The following is a 17,202-nucleotide window of genomic DNA, read 5'->3' as shown; positions in this document are numbered from 1 at the left end:
ATATACCATGGGCTTGGCCCTCAAATCCAACACAGTCTCCAGGGCATTGGGCTAATTAGTAGCCTGTTCCAGAGTTTCTGCTGGGTATTCTAAAGCTAAGGGGAAGAGAAAAAGGACATCTTCTGATTCCTAAATTAACTCTCCATAGCAGCCACAAGGTGATAAGTGAGACCAAGAGCCAGACCCACCAAAGCAAGAGGCCAAATAAAGACCCAAAGGCAAGAGACATTTTAACCTTTTTTTTCTTAGCTCCAAAGGAACGTCACCCTCTAGGCACACAGCCTCAAGTGTCCATGCCCATATGAAAACTCATCTTTGTGCATAATGATGTCTCTCACAGACTTCAAGGAGACAGTCACACTCTCCTCTTCCTTTGCTCCACCCAAAAGAAACTTGCACCAAAGCAGATGAAAGCCAAGGCAAAATGAGTGCTGCTACAAGTGGGGATGGAAAGAGCAAGTGGTGAAAAGCTCTTTGTGGATGCCACGTAAAGTGCTTCCCTTTTCTTTCTTCCTCTCTCAGATTATTAACCAATTAGGGTCAATAGAGTTCTCTCTCTCCCTCGCTCTCAGTTTCCCTCTCCCCTTCTCCCTTATTTTCTCAGAATTCCCATGTGGCTGGTGCAGTAATGTTGACCTAAAGTTGTTACTTTGGATTGTCCTCCAGAAGGCCAACAAACCCCAGGAAGGGAGGCTGGGGCTCAAGGATTTGGCCTCAACTTCCAAGTGTATATTTCTTCCTTGAGGGGAAGGGGAGGCTTGAGGAGGGTTCTTTCAGTACCATTTACTTCTTTTAGGGTTTATCTCTTAAAGGGGTTAACAGCAAACAGCCCTTGAGGTTAGAACATTCCAGTAACAATACAAAAGGAACCATGAGAGGGCACCCTTGGAGGAAAGTGGGATGTCTCAGGAACTTAGAGCAGGACACCCCAGACAAATGTTCAGCCGTATTTCTGAGTGAGGGCAGTGCAGGACCAGGAGGAACACCTGTTCTTTTAGAGCATGACCTTGTAATGTTAGCCTGCCTGGTAGTGATGGCTTTGCCAATTACCAGGAGGGAGGATGACCTTGAGGAAATCACTCATCTCACTCTGCCTCTATTTTTTATTTCATCTCCTAAAATGGTGACAAGGTATCTGTTCCCTACCCTCCTAAAAGAAGCTTCCTAAGGAAATGGGCAATAAGTGCTCGGAAGAAAAGGACACTCTTCCTAGAATGAAGTAAAAATGACAACTCTCATTCCATCCCCTTGATCAAGACTAAGAGGGAAATCTGCTCCCGACCGCACGGGCACAGCTGAGGAGACTGCTAGCTGAAGATGTCAGCCTCCTTCTTAGGCAGTGTCCGGCCCAGGATCCAAAGAGAGTGATAACTTGTGTGGTAGATGCATGATAGGTGAATACCTGGTGAAATGACATTCTCTAGAGTTTTGTACTCATGAGAAGGGGAATTCAGATGTCCCTCTTCCCTCCCCCCCAAAAAAGGGACTCTCAACTTATGGTACTGATAATAGCCACATTTCCCCCAATTCACAGAGTTCCAAAGGCCCCAAGGAAGCAACACATATAATTGTATGTATTTTGTGTCTGAAAACTCTGAGCTTCCAGAGCATAGCAGACCGTGGACCTTGCACATAGCAGAGTTAGTGTAGCATGGCCAAACAAGAGAGCACAGACTTTGCAGCTAGATTTAGGTCAAATCTTAGATCTTCCACTTAATATTTGAGTGATCTTGAGCAAATTATTTAACTTCTTTGTGACTAGTTTTATCATCTACTAAAGAGGTAATAATAGTACGTACTTCACTGGGTTCTTAGGGGGATTAAATAAGTTTATATATGTAATTGGCTTGGATAGTGCCCTGTATACAGAAAAAGTTAAATGTGTGCTATGATGATGATAATGATCAAGGCTTTTCATTTAGCAACTAAGGTAGACCTCCTTTCACTGAGAAAAAAAGCATGACAAGAATAGAATCATCTGATAAGAGCAGAAGCAGAGACAATTTTCTAAGCCAATTCAGAATCTGCTATTTGAAAATTACACAATAAGCAGCTATGTCTCAGGGTACTCTTGACTATCAACCAAAAAGCTAGCATCCCCATCATTTATCAAAAGGGATAATAAAAAGTAGAGTTACCCTTCTAGCATATTGTCAGAAATAAATCCCTTAGGTTTACAAAATGAATGGCCCCATTTTGTCTTGGCCTTTATAGCAGTTAGAGACCTATTATCTCCCAATTCCAAGGGCATTATCTCTCCAAACTATCTGTGTTGCTGCTGTTCTTTATTACTATGTAAATGAGGTTAATAAAAGCTGCATTTGAATTCTCCTCTGCAAATCAAATGAGGAATCACTAAATAACAAAATCTTAAAAGTGCAGGTAACTCTTACTACTAATCTGGCATGAATTTGTGGTCAGTATTTCAACACCAATTACAGATTATTCTTCTATTTTATAACATGTGTGGCAAGGATATTTTAACTAGTACAATAGTAGTCTTTAAATTATCTTCTGGAATAATTTTTTAAAAATCAATTTGTTTAAATGCCAGTTATAACCATTGTTCTAAGATAATAGGGTGTTCTTTTATCTCAGAGCCTGATTTAAGGAAAGAAAACTGCAGGTCTAGGAAGAATGATATAGAACCACTTTGATAAAGTCTTTTTCTCTCAAGGTGTGGAGGTGAGAAGTGAGGATAAGAGGAGGCAAAGATATCAACCCCTATTTGTACCATGATCCTGCACCTTTTAAGAAAATAGTACTATGTAAAGAGAGATAAACACTATATAAAGAGAGATAAATAATAGGTAGTGTCATATTGCATCATTTTTAGGACAGAGGTACAATGCTGGAGATGTTTGCCAACAGGTTGATTCTGTAGGCCCTACCTGGAGACTTTGCTATCTTGGACGCTGTCTTCCATCTTGTGTAAATGGAAATACAGGTGGTGGTGACTTCTGGTAGCATATTTCCCCGATGATGGCAAATGAATTTTCCCTTCCACAAAAGGAAAGAAGGCTAATCCACAGGCATAAGGTGCCTTCTATGTGTTCAACATGCATGCATTTCTCAGAGAATGGGTGTGTTGGTTAGGAGAGCTTCAGTTGCAAGTGAGAGAATCCTAACACAAAGATTAAGTAAAATGGAGATATTAAAATATTTTTACCCAAGAGATGTTCAGCTTCAGGCATTGCAAGATCCAGAAACTCAAATAGTATGCCATCAGGACACCAATTACTCTGTATCCATCTCCTAGTGCTGCTCACCTCTACTTAGCTTCATTCTCAATAGAACACTGCCTGGTAGCAAGATCCACATGGCTCACGTGGAACTTAAAGAAAGAATATAATTCTTTCCCCCAGAATCTGCATCAATTCTTGAAATGCTCTCTGGGAGGACAAGTCTCATGATAGGGAATCACAAGAAGTGAGTGAGGGCCACTTTCTAAAAGGGGGAAATGCTAGAAGACCAAAAAGAAGTGGGAGTCTGCTACATTAGGGAAGACCGTGAATTAAAGATAATTACATTGTTCTGACTTAGGACTCCTATCCAGTATTAACATAAAGGAGGAACATCATTTAGTGGAAGGAGAACAGGAAATCATCTTTGGTATTTTAGGAAAAAAAGATAAGAGAAACAGGCTTATTTTATTTTATTTTTTTTCTTAGGAATTATTTTTTCTTTAATTCATAATACAAGTATTAAATAAATCAAGTATCAATATTTAGATTTTTTAAACTTTTTTTAGTGGTTTGAGAGATGGCAATTTTTAAAAATTAATTAATTAATGTATTTATTTTTGGCTGCATTGGATCTTTGTTGCTGCGCGGGGGCTTTCTCAAGTTGCAGCGAGCAGGGGCTACTCTTCATTGCAGGGTGCAGGCTCCTCATTGCGGTGGTTTCTCTTGTTGCAGAGCACAGGCTCTAGGCATGTGGACTCAGTAGTTGCGGCGGCTCACGGGCTCTAGAGTGCAGGCTCAGTAGTCATGGTGCACGGGCTTAGTTGCTCTGTGGCATGTGGGATCTTCCCAGACCAGGGATTGAAACAGGCTTATTTTAAATGACCCAGTCAATTTAGGATTTTTATATTTCATGCTGGGCTAAATTAATTGATGTCTAGTACAGTAGTGTTCAAAGGGAGCTGGCTGACAGAGTTGCTCAGAGCTAACCCTTCCTCTTTTTCCCTCTATGTCAGCATATCTGGTCAGTGGCTCCTCCAAAGCACCAATAGCCTTCATGCTGCTCCCAGGAGCTTCCACAATGGAATAAAGTCATGAAGTAAACAAATTCACATTAAAGTTTCTCTCAACTTATTGACCCTCCTGAGGTCAGGGAAGCGATGGGAAAAGACAATCACTATCCCCAGAATTTCAGAACTGATACTTTAATGGTGGACTTTGGTCTGTTTTAGAGATGGATTTTTTTTTTTTTTTTTTTTTTGCCCAAACACTCTGAAATCATAAATTACCCTCATTGTCCCTAGTTGCAAAACTAGTCTTGTTCAGGTTTCTGGTCCCAGTCAGAGTTGCAGGAGCACCCTGGTTTTCCAAATAGCCTGTAGCATCTTGTTAAAATTTCAAAATCCTCTTGGTTCCAGGAAACCTTCAGATGTTTTAGTCTGGTATATGGTTAGAGGAGGAGAGGAGGGCTTGAGAGGGGGCTCTGTTTTACATTCCTACTAGGACTTGTACAGGTTAAACTAATCCAAGGAAGTCACTAGTGAGGGGAAGTGAGGAGTCACTTTAACACCAAAATTCTGCTGCAGAAACCATTTCTTTGAGATGGTATCGATAGCTAACACTTCCTGGGTTCTTACTATATACCAGCCACTTTTCTAAGTGTTCTGCATACAATATTTCATGGGATGCCACAATTCTTTGAGGACCAGTAACTTACCCAAGGTCACATCACTAGTTTGTGGCAGAAGCTAGAACTTGAACTCATATACTTGGGCTCCAGTACATGTTCCCTTCATCTGATACCTACACTTCATCTAATACTGATGGGAAGAAAACCAGCAACAAGCCTGACAAAAAGTTAACATATCCATGTACCATGGATTCATATGCAACACCAATGATTGTCCTCATTTACATTTTATAAATCCTATTTTCTAATCCTCAGACATGGGACCAGATGTGCAGGAGAAATTGCCATGCAAGCAAATAATCACAAGTGTGGGGTCGGAGTTGCATACAATTCCAAAGTTGGAGGTAAAGCAAAGGGTTGTTCCTGTAGTTTTGCAATTTAATTTGAGTCTTGCATTACCTGGTGTAAATGGGGTGGTGCGGGGGGGACTTTTCAACAACCAGAGGAAGAAATGAACTCCATTTCATGTAGCAAAATTTGCTACATGACTTGAATGTGATTTGTAAGCAAATCAATGGATCTGGATTCTTAGAAAATGATAGCTGAATATAGCCCATACATCTTTGTTGGGGGGAAAAGGAAATGTTGAATAGCTTTTGAAGCAAATCTAATTTTCTCTGTGTTCTGATTTAGAAGAGTTTGTTATTGAGTGCTTGCTAAGAGAACAGAAGGAGGAGGTAAATTTAGGCAAAGATTTTCCCTGCCTCTCAATTCTGTAGTCCTTTAGTTCATAACAAAGAACAGTTAAAAACAATAAAAAGAATACATACTTCTTATAGTAAGAAGCCAAAGGTTATCTGTGGTAGCAAAAATTTAGAATCTCTGGTTGTTTCAGTCAGTGTCTTTATAGGTAAGCATATGGTAAGTTCCATCAGGGCAACTTAATAAAGGAACTATTTACAAGAGTTAAAAGAAACCAACAAGGGACTAACTGATGTAAGCAGATGTTACCACCTTTAGACTTAATGAAGCAAGGGGAGGGAGTAGTCACGGAAACTGGAGAGAGAAAGCTGTGACCACATGAGACAGCCACTGTGGCCATGAGTACAACAATGGAGCTGCTTCTAAGCAGGGGGGATCCAGGAATGAGTACCTCACTCTCCCCTCACCCCCAAACCTCCTGCTGCTGTTTCAGTTGGCTGAAACCAATGGGAAGACTAAAGAACCCACTGCTGTCATCCACGTTCCCGTGAAGAAGGGTGCAGAGTGGATCTGCAGGGGCTCACAGAGAATAAAACACTTGTCTCTCCTCTTCACACTAGCCCTGCCTCAGGCTCTCATGGTTATACTATGAACTTTGCATTTAGTTTGTTTTCTAAAACCACAACAAAAAAGATTCATTGTAGAACATGGCAATGACAGTAAAACTCCTTTAAGCTCTACCTGAGTATACCTTGAATTTGGCTTTGTATTCCTTTTCAGAAATCAAATAAATATACATCCTAGCATATAGAATGCATCTCTCACTATTACAGCACACTCCTAGATTTTAAGGATCATTCTCGATTCCTTTATACCAGCGTCGTCAAAATGCCATGTTAATTTAAAGAAAATGGAGGCAGGAGCACAAATTACATAATCACCTAGAAAAAGAATGCACTTTTTAAGTAATGATGAACTAAGTAGCTATAGTCTGTGAGAGAATCATCTCATCCCTTCATTTTATAGAGGAGGAATCAGGAGCAAGATTCTCAAGGAAACCAAAACACACCTACTGTATGTCCATCATTTACCTTCCAAGACATTATCCACATCCTGGAAGTTAACAGGATGGATTTGAGTGTCAGATTTCTGGGATTCAAGTCCCAGCTTCCCAGCTGCAAGTTGTGTGGCCTTGGGCAAGTCCCTGTCCCTCTCTGGCCTCAGTCTCTCTCCCTGTAAAATGGGGAGAATTACAGCACCCACCTCAAATGGTTGTCATAAGGATAAATGAGTTCATATGTTTAAGGCCTGTACAATGGTAGCTGCATATAGTATATCCTCAAGGCACACGAGCTGTTATCATCCGCATTTTACAGCTGAAGAAACTGAGGCACATAGAAGTTAAGTGGCTTGTCCAAGATCGCAGAGCTAGTAAATAGCAGAGCTGGGATTTTTTTCCCAAATGCATTTTAAACAATTTTTAAAAAATAAATATAACTTCTACTAGTCATGTCAACTACATGTTCTTTTACCCAAGCTCCATAGTAAATAATAGTGTGAAAATCTAAAGCTGTGCACTCCATTGCATCATTAGCCTGAAGCCAGGAATAACCAGGTAGCTGCCTGTATCTGTCTAAATTGCTTTTGCCTTCCTGGCTCTTGAATACATGAGTCTGATGATGGGTGACAGCCTGTTGGAAAGCATAAAGAGCCACTGCATCTGCCTTCTCCTGATGAAAACTGATTCCCCCTCAGGAGTGAAATCCATGGCAATGATTTCATCCTTGAGATTATTTAGAAGAAAAGGAAGCATGCTCCTTGAAAATGTTTCTTAGCAAACACATAAAAGAATGGCCTCTGGGTTATTTTTAATCAGTGCTTAGAAACAAGAGTTCTTTCCCTATTTGTGAGTTTCCTATTGTAAGTAGATCTTTTCAAGCTGCACAGTTTCCCATACAGAGTCCTTTGTAAGGCACTGACTGGGCCACAGCCATTCGTGGTATAGTCATGAGCAGGCATGTTGAGAGAGAGCTGTTTGATGCCTCTTTCTGAAAGCTATCCTGTCATTTGCAGGTTATCAGGGCAGCAGAGGGAGGGGAGACATTTTGTAAGCGACAACAACCATGGCCACAGCAGAGCACATAGAGTTATCTCTAAAGGGCAGATAAGGAAGCTTATGGAGGTGGTGACTTGATCTTCCTGCTGTGCTTTTAGCAGCTCGGTCACAGGCATTTAGGACGTACACTCGTTACCTGTTTTTGACTCTTTTGGGAGTCCTTTTAAAAAAATGAACATTAAGAGCATCGTGCCATTCTACATGTACACACTGACATCAACATATGTATTTGTCTGTTTCGCTATTCAGGGATAAGAATGCTCGATGGCATTGTGACGGATGCTATTGAAGCCAGCTCAATTGGATTTAATCCTGGACATGTGGATATTTACAGTGCGAGCTGGGGCCCTAATGATGATGGGAAAACTGTGGAGGGGCCTGGCCGACTAGCCCAGAAGGCTTTTGAATATGGTGTCAAACAGGTGAGATGCTTAACACAGACCCACTTGAAATGAAACCTGACCATTTGAATATGAGGAGAAGGGAAGAACACTTAGTTTATATGCAAAGAAATGGTTGTGAACTTCTTGTTATTGTTTATGATTTGAAGTGCATTTAGAGAGCCAAATCGTTCTTCAGAGGGATGGAAGTTAAGGGTTAAGAAAGTTTTCCCCATTTGGGTCTGACATTCAACAGATATTCATTAGCTTTAGAATATTTACTTTCAAAAATACTCTGGATATGTCCTTTCTCATTTTCCTGCTGCTTTTGGATTTCTACACGAGGTAAACTACTACCCAGACTTCTTTCAAATACTCTGAAAATGCATCCTTAAATATAGCAATGTGTCACCTCCCTCTCTGCACGTGCCTGATGAATACTTGTGCCTTGGTTGTGTTGCTCTGTCACTGGGGTTTAGTGCATTCTTGCCAGGATTCTAAGGCCTCGTTCTGCACAGGAGGAAACAAAAGTAGAAATTTTGGAGAGCACAAATTGAAAAATCATAGAAAGGGTAGCCTTGACGAGTTCCATTCAATTGAAGAGTCCCTTTTAATGCAGCTGCAAAGCAGATCTGAATAATGCCTGATTTTGTCATTCTATCAGTCAGCCAGAAGATTCAAGCAGAAAGAAAGAGAGGAAGTTCAAAGATTCAAGCGTAGTGACATAAGCCAAGGGAACAGTGAAAAAATTCGAGTGAGTGCTGAAGGCCAGATTATGAATCCACATAACAAAGAAAAAAAAGAACAGTCCTCACTCAGCGCCGTCCCAGAGAGGGCCCGGATGAAGGACTGGCAAACCAGAGCTTAGTGGCTTATAACACACAGTCTCGTGAGAGTTCCAGCATCGATGCTGGAGGACCTGGAGTTGAAACAGACTCCAGATTACTGTTTCTGAGAACTTCATGCATGCATCTATGTATTTGTTGGGGATTTTACTGGGATGTGACAGTGACCCCAGTGATGATAATAGACGTGATATGTTTTGGCTTTTCCTTTAGGGGAGACAAGGAAAGGGCTCTATCTTCGTCTGGGCTTCTGGGAATGGGGGGCGTCAGGGAGATAACTGTGACTGTGACGGGTACACGGACAGTATCTACACCATCTCCATCAGCAGTGCCTCGCAGCAAGGCCTATCCCCCTGGTACGCTGAGAAGTGCTCCTCCACGCTGGCCACCTCGTACAGCAGCGGCGATTACACCGACCAGCGAATTGTAGGTTGCTTTTGTCTAACTCTCTCTGCTTAGGTAGGAGAACGCGGCTTCCTTCAGAAGGATCCTTTGGTCAAACTGATTTGCTTAAGCTTCACGTCTCAGTTGGGGAGACTCACACTTTGCTCACTTGAAGGGTGGGTATATATCGGGAAGCTTTCTCTCCCAGGGATAATGATGCTTCTGCCAAAATGATGTCGCCTCTCAGTCATTTTTAAACTCAGCCCTGAGAAGCCACCAATCTGTCATTACATATGGCCGAGACTCCAAATGTCTGTTCAGCTTGTGTGATGCCTCCCTGAAAACAGCCTTAAAGGAGATTTTAGGGTTGTTGGAGCTTTATCACCCTTGTACTTGTTGATCCTTTAATAGCAGGGAAAATGTCTGACTTGCCCTTTAGCAGATGATAAAAATACAGAGCATACACCAGCTATGTCTCCTAAGGATGGACGACCTACAGGAAAATAACAGTCTAAATTTCCCCTGAGGTGAACTTCTCAGCATCCGAATAAGCAGCTTAGGAAGGTTATATGCTCAGAGAACATCTCCAGCCTGCGCGCTTGGCTGTGCCTTCACTTCCATGAGTCAGACTACCAAGGGCAATTATTGGATTTCCCTTCAAGGGCATGATGAGGAAGGCCCATTCGGGGGCTTTGAGAACAAAGAGAGGCACTTCTTTTTTAATAAATTTATTTTATTTATTTATTTATTTTACTTATTTATTTTTGGCTGCGTTGGGTCTTCGTTGCTGCGCGCGGGCTTTCTCTAGTTGCGGCGAGTGGGGGCTACTCTTCACTGCGGTGCGAGAACTTCTCATTGCGGTGGCTTCTCTTGTTGAAGAGCATGGGCTCTAGGCGCACGGGCTTCAGTAGTTGTGGCTCGCGGGCTCTATAGCACAGGCTCATTAGTTGTGGCACATGAACTTAGTTGCTCCGCGGCATGTGGGATTTTCCTGGACCAGGGCTCGAACCCGTGTCCCCTGCACTGGCAGGCAGATTCTTAACAACTGTGCCACCAGGGAAGCCCGAGGCACTTCTTTTAATTTAAAAATTGAAAGCCTCAAACTTAACTCCTGACACAGAAAGAACCAACCAGCTAAAGTATGTAGATCTTAATCTCAATTAAAAAACAGGTCACGGTCCAATTAGATTGTGGGTAACCTGCCTAATAATTAGCCTTTGGAATGTGTGTAAAATTCATATTAATGGCATCTCAACAAAATTGTCAGAACTACAATCTTCATGCAGGATCACTCTTCTGGAACTGCCTGTTTCTGCAACCTACTCTAGTTTAGACAGTAGAACTATGGTCTCAACTTAGAAGCCCTGGCCTACCTCTCATGCCCATATCTTCAATTACTCAAAGAGATAATAACATTCTACCTAGGGGTTCTTTACAGCAGGTATATCTTATACCCTGCTGTAAAGGAGCCTACCAGACATGTGCCCCACTTGCATTCACAGCGCCTGGCTCTTGATGGCCCTGTGGGTGTTCCGAGTGGCTTTTCAAAAAATGGCCTGTGGTCCATTTCAGAGTCACCACTTCATAGACGGTCCCTCATCTAAGCCACTCTGCTGTGAAGCAGGAGGAAGAATTTCCATCTTTGTAAAGATCCCTCCTTAGGTAAATGAGCCATAGAAGAGACAGCTGGTGGATTCTATTTGAGACGGCTGCACTAACATAGCCTTTGTCTTACGCAAACCTCTTCCTCAGCACAGTCATCTCTGGGGCTTACTTGCGTCAACAGGTAAAAAGGGCAACCTTGCTTCCGCAGCCCCCAGAGGAACAGGGCCACCAGAACTTGAGATATTCAGCGACTCCAAGTGGGAAGCCAAAGGAGGTGATAATAGAACAAACTGTTTTTTTGCACCTCCCTCCCACACATTGAAATCTCTAGCTAAAAATCATAGTGTGAGAGCCTGGGTGGGTGTCTTGTTAGTAATCCTTTGGCCCAAGTACTTGTTCAACCAACAACACTGTGGTCCTCAAGGCAGACTAATCGGAAGTCTCTTTGGTTTCTTCCCTTCATCTCAGCAACCTCTTCACTAAGCTAAAATTAGCCTGGGTAATTCCTTATGTGCAATCACATTGTGTGAACATGCTTTCACAGACAGGATCTCATTTCAGCCTCAGAATATAAGTCAAGAAATATCAACCTCATTTGACAGATGGGGAAACCAAGTGACTTGCCCATGGGACACATCTACTGAGTGGCAGGTTTAGAATTTGAGCCCAGATCTAAGTCCAGCCCACTTTCATTTGAAAAAAACTCGCCATGTTCATCAAAGTACAAATGTGACACTAACTCATGGCCATCAGATTACATCAACAGTGAGTGCAAGCTACACACTAAACACGTTTTTGTGCAAATAGTTCAAGTGGCCCAAATCAGGATGGCTTTACCTCCTCGTGCTGAAGAGGCAGTCAAATGTCAATCTGAAGGCAAAAGGGAATTGTGCATGAGGCAAAATTTCTAAATATGCCAGGCCAAACACAATGGACCTGATGATTAATGGGCCAGCATGATTCACAGTGATTTTGAAACAGTCCCTTTTTTACAGACAGCATTTCATTTGGGAATCTCAGAAGAGGAAAAAAAATTCGTAGTGGGAGGACTTCATCCCCAGAAAAGGCACTCTGATGCCAGAATTATAGACAAGTTGCATATAGAGGAGAGTGAGCTAAAATATCAGCAGATGGCAAACATCCGCCTGTAGTTTAGAGGAGGAAGTAGGGAATCGAATCAGCTGGGCTTCCTGATCCTAACAGATGCAGCCCTCGGTGGGGTTAACCCCCGGGGACAGGATCACACTCCTCACATGTTCTCCCATGTTTCTTTCTTTCCTGGTGCCCCTCAGACGAGTGCTGACCTGCACAACGACTGCACAGAGACCCACACAGGCACCTCTGCATCAGCACCCCTGGCTGCTGGCATCTTCGCTCTGGCCCTGGAAGCAAAGTAAGGCCCAGAAAGCGTCTAATCACCCGTAAAAAGCTGTTTCTCTTTCTTTTTCATAGCATATATTTTTTTCTGAATATATTGTTACAGTGGAAAACTACAAAAAATAATAAAAAATAAGCTCTCTTCCTGTCAACATCTCAATGTAGATTTAATACACACACTTATCTTGCAAAATTGGAATCTTAATTCACACACTATTTTGTAATTGTTTTAATCCACCTATATTAAGAGCACTTTCTCATATCTAAAGCTATCTTCCTTGACTTTTAAAAACTCATGCTCTCCTCCCACTCAGTCCTCTCCAGTCCTCCTACCACTCAGCTATAAGGCCTTCTCACTTCTGTTTATTCCCACCAAGAAAGACTTTGTCCAGATAATTTCTTGTGGGTAGTGTTAGGAATAATAAGTTTAAAAAACATCCTTTTTTTTTAAGATTATATAAGCCCCACCCTAGAGCTGATATAACACATCAGGGGACATGAGAATTAAAAACAGGACTTTTACCTTTTTGTAGTACACCATTATATAAATGTAAATTTCATTAAGGCCATTTCATGCTCAAACACCCTTGTCCACAGATATTAGTTATCATTTCTGATAATTTCCTTAAGATAAACACTTACGATTGGAATTTTTGGGTCAAAGGGCATGCATGTTTTAATGAATTTGATACATATTGACAAGTTACTGTCGATAAAGACGGTACCATTTTGTATTCCCACCAGCAGTATATGTGTGAGAGTGCCAGTTTCCTAAACCCTTATCAAACCTACTTTTATTATCTTTTAAAATGTTTGCTACTTTGATAGGTGAAAATGGCATCTCATCTCTATATGCTTTTATTTCATTACTAATGAAGCTCAATATTTTATATTCTTTTGCCATTTATCATCTGTGATTGTTTATGACCTTGATTTTGTTTTATGGCCTTAGTTAGAAAAGCTACTAATGCTTGGTTAGTTTGACATTTACCTTTTAATTTTATTTACATGTAATTTTTAATGTAATGAAGTTAATATGTATACAGTTATCTTTGTCAGTCTCTTTAAGGTTTTTTTTCCTTTTTATACTCGGAAAAATCTTTACAACTCCAAATTATATACACATTTATTTATATGTCTTTTATTATGGTTCCTTTACCATATTTATGTTCTAAATCCCCCTGGAATTTATTTTAGTGTATGTTACCAAAAAAGAGATTTAGCAACATTTTTCCCTTCATAATAGTTATTCAATAGTCTAATACTTCATACAGAGGAAAAAATGTTCTGATGTTGTGTGGTGAGAAATCTTTAAATGTTAAGTCAGGTGCTATGGTTGCATGATAGAGGAAGTGTTAAAACTTGTAAATTACTATTATCCTTCCTAATAAGGAAATTATCTTAGAAGAACATCCATATTCTCTACAGAGAGGACAGAGCAGTTCCTTCATGTCATGTTCAGTAGATGAGGTGAGGTTCACAGTAGTAGAAGAACAGAACTCCTTGGCCCGGGCCATAGCTGGAAAAGCCCTGCAGTTCCTGAGGAGAGTCCAGCATCGTTCCAGGAGCCCTGGAGCCACCTGTGGAGTTGTGGTTTAGTCCCTGGTATCTCAGCTATGAAACGGCCACAGCGGCTAAGAAAGATAGGCCTAGTAAGGCTTGTATCAAGAGTCTACCTACTTGGAGGGGCTGGAAAGATACTGATAAAGGAAGAGCAAATCCAGATGCCCAATCAGAAACAGGGAAATCTGAAGCTCTTGAATCCAACAGAAAAGCTATGTTCAGAATCTGAGTCCAGTTGTAACAGGAAGGGGATGGACAGAGGGCAAAGTCTAAAGACACAAGCTATGACTGGCATCAGCAGACCCAAACCAAATTTGAGGAAAGATAATCTAAGCAGTGAAAAGTGCAAGGAACACCTGGCTTCAAGTTCTAGGTGTATCACTAGCTATGTGACCTTAGGCAAATTAAGAGGGCTCAATTTATCATCTATAGAATGGAGGGGTCAGATCAGATCATTTTTTTCAAACCTTTTCCCTTTATAAAATCCTCCAGCTTGAAACTGAAGGTATCAGCATATACAGATCATCTAACATGAATTGCTGAGGTTGGTGGTAAGAGGACCAGAGTGAAAGAAATAAGGTCCTATAAAGGCAAGTAGTTACACACAGGTAGTGAAACAAGATCATAATATTTATGATTTTAGGATACAAGCTTTTAGCTCCAGGGAGCTTTTAAAAGAAAACCATCCTTAAAATCTTGTCTTCCCTACCTAACACCTATCAGATGCGTGCAAATGTAACTAGCCAGACCTAGCCCATCCTTGTCTAGTGACCAGAATAGTAGAAACACCCATCTAGCTGAACAGATGTAATGTTATTTTGACTAAGAACTGAAATTTTAAAAGTGTAATCTCTAACTTCTAAAATTTCAAACCTTCTATTTCTGTATAAGAAGAAAGTGATCTAAGAATGATCTAGCCTCATTAATCTCAGTTAATTCCTAATGGACTATTTATAAAGCAGGGGCTCCATGGATTGTTATGAAATACATGGGGTCCATGAACTTCTTTGAAACTAGATGCAGAAATGTTTGAGAGTGCGTGTCTGGCATCTTGGGGGGAATGGTTTGTAGGTTCCATCAGATTCTCACACTGCTCAGGATTTAAGAGACATTAAGAGTCTATGATCTCCCTGGTGCATGTAATAAGAATTTAACTCTTTTCATTTTGATTCAATCATCAGTAAGATGGCCATAATCTATCTTAACATTTATAAACTTCCTGCCAAAGTACATACAGATTATTGGGATGTCTGTTCTCAAATGGGCAGTTTTCTTAGCTCCATTCAACTGTCTATACCAAAATGACTATTCCAGAAAATCTGAATGCCAGAATTTCTAGAAGAGTCCCTAGACAATCAAGATTGGAAGAATCATTTAACCATGTGCTTCTCCTCAAGGAACAACTATGGAGACTGAAGAACAACTCTGGGCTAAATTTGTCAAGAATAATAACATTCAGTATTTATCAGGCTCTTACCATGGCCAGACACTGTGCTAACCTCTTTATATACAATACCAACTCTAATCCTTACAACAGTCTTGTGACACAGAAATTATTAATTGCATTTTACTAAGGAAGAAACTGAGACTTAGAGAGGTTGAGAAATGTAACCAAGAGCCCACAAAAGATTCAAACTTAGGTCTGTCTGACCCCAAAGCCTGTACTACCAGCAGCTACAGGACACTACCTCCTATAGTCCTGTGAGGGAGGGGAAATTTCATCCCCTCAAAGAAAGAGGAGTTAAGAAGATTGAGACTGATAAAGAAACATCTTAACTCATATTTATGAATTCTGAATAAAAGGCTCCTGTCATGCAGACTACTTACTATGCTGCATTAAATATGGGAGTCTGGGGAATGGGAAGAGGAGAGGGAAGGAGAAAGAATGATTTCTCGCTCAAAGAATAGTTTCTGGATCAAATGTATAGAGGAATATTTTCCTTCCCTAGAAGAGTGTTTCTCAAACACCAGCATACAGTCATCACCTTGGATGTTTATTTAGTTTGCAGATTCCCGGGTCCAATTGCCAGCGACTCAGATTCAGAAGTTTCTGATATTCCAGGCAATGTTCATGCTGGTAGTTACCTTAGCCAAAATTTGAGAAACAGCTGCTATGAAGGGTTACCTTACAACTGTATTTTCCTACAACCTCATTGGGCTGTGACTGTGAAGATGCCCATTAGGATACTTAATAGGCATATCCTGGAAATATATATATATATATATATTATAAATAATACACACACACACACAAAGAGAGACAGGAATTCCTTGGATAAATGCCTGTGGTACTATTATACTTAAGAAAGATGGCAGACAGTAACCTGTCTTTTGAGGGGAGAGCAAAGAATCAGAATAATTTTTAATAAAGAGCAAAAATTGAAACATTGAATCCCTTCACACCTTTGGAGGTATTAAACAAACAGATGAACCAATCTTCTGTTTTCATTAAAGGTTAGAGGATGGGAAACGTACTTTCAAAGTTGCATGAAACCTTTGGATAAATCACATCAAAGAAATCCTTGACTCAGTGGATTGTGAAATGTTGGAAAGTCTCTAGGTTAGAAAATCTTCAACATCTAGGCTTATCTAATTGTGATTAGAGGCTAAACCACGTAGCCTTTAAGATTTTTCACCTTAGAATTTTGTCTCCAGATTACTTTACCTACACTCTTCTAATTAGAAGCAATGCTTAATTTCAGTGTTTAATTCCAAAGCCCTTATTTTCTATAAACACATCCTTGATTAGCAACCCAATGTAGTTTTAAAAAATTTAATTATTCTGGATGCCATTGAGGAGTGAGATGCTAATTAACAGAGGAAGACTGTCAGGAATGAGATGCACTATTGTTAGAAGCTCCTTTTCATTTATGAAATGCAATCACTCAAATGAAAAATAGGCTTAATTTTCCTAATTGCATGACAATGAAGCCTCTGAATATTTTGCAAAGAATAGGTAAAAGAAAATTAAAAAACAATAAAATCTGCAACTAAATAAAAAACAAATTCTCTAACTAATGTAGAAAATCAGCTTTGTGTTTGATTATCATGATTATCAAGACCATGCCTCCTTACTACATATCCTCATCCCAACCTACACACACACACACACACACACACACACACACACACCTGCCCACACTGAGAGTCCAAGTGGGAAATTGGTGTGTTGCCCAGAGACCCCCTTGATAAGAGGCTTTTACCTAAAACTCTCTTTAAAAGACTGGAAGCAAGAATTTCAATAAAGTGCCATATGGGCCAGAACTAGTTTCCACATTCAGAAAATAAGCCATTTCTGCTCAGCTGGTTAATTATTCCTCATTGTGGGATGGCCAGTGTGGAAACAAGATCTACAATGAAGTATATATGATATTGGGCAGATTGGAGTTCTGAATAATATGGAATTTTCAAGATTGTC

General features: G+C 40.6%; 1 protein-coding gene across 1 annotated transcript in view; it reads left to right on the top strand.

Annotated features, from left to right (window-relative positions):
- Positions 1–17,202, top strand: part of PCSK1 (proprotein convertase subtilisin/kexin type 1) — a 39,911-nt gene that overhangs the window by 11,506 nt on the left and 11,203 nt on the right. The window contains exons 6-9 of the mRNA XM_059916817.1: positions 5,128–5,216; positions 7,880–8,052; positions 9,069–9,281; positions 12,137–12,237. Of these exons, the coding sequence (XP_059772800.1) occupies positions 5,128–5,216; positions 7,880–8,052; positions 9,069–9,281; positions 12,137–12,237 (576 nt within the window). The remainder of the gene's footprint in view (positions 1–5,127; positions 5,217–7,879; positions 8,053–9,068; positions 9,282–12,136; positions 12,238–17,202) is intronic.

Source organism: Balaenoptera ricei, chromosome 3, assembly GCF_028023285.1.
Source record: "Balaenoptera ricei isolate mBalRic1 chromosome 3, mBalRic1.hap2, whole genome shotgun sequence".
Lineage (NCBI taxonomy): Eukaryota > Metazoa > Chordata > Mammalia > Artiodactyla > Balaenopteridae > Balaenoptera > Balaenoptera ricei.
This window is presented reverse-complemented; position numbering and strand designations above follow the sequence as displayed.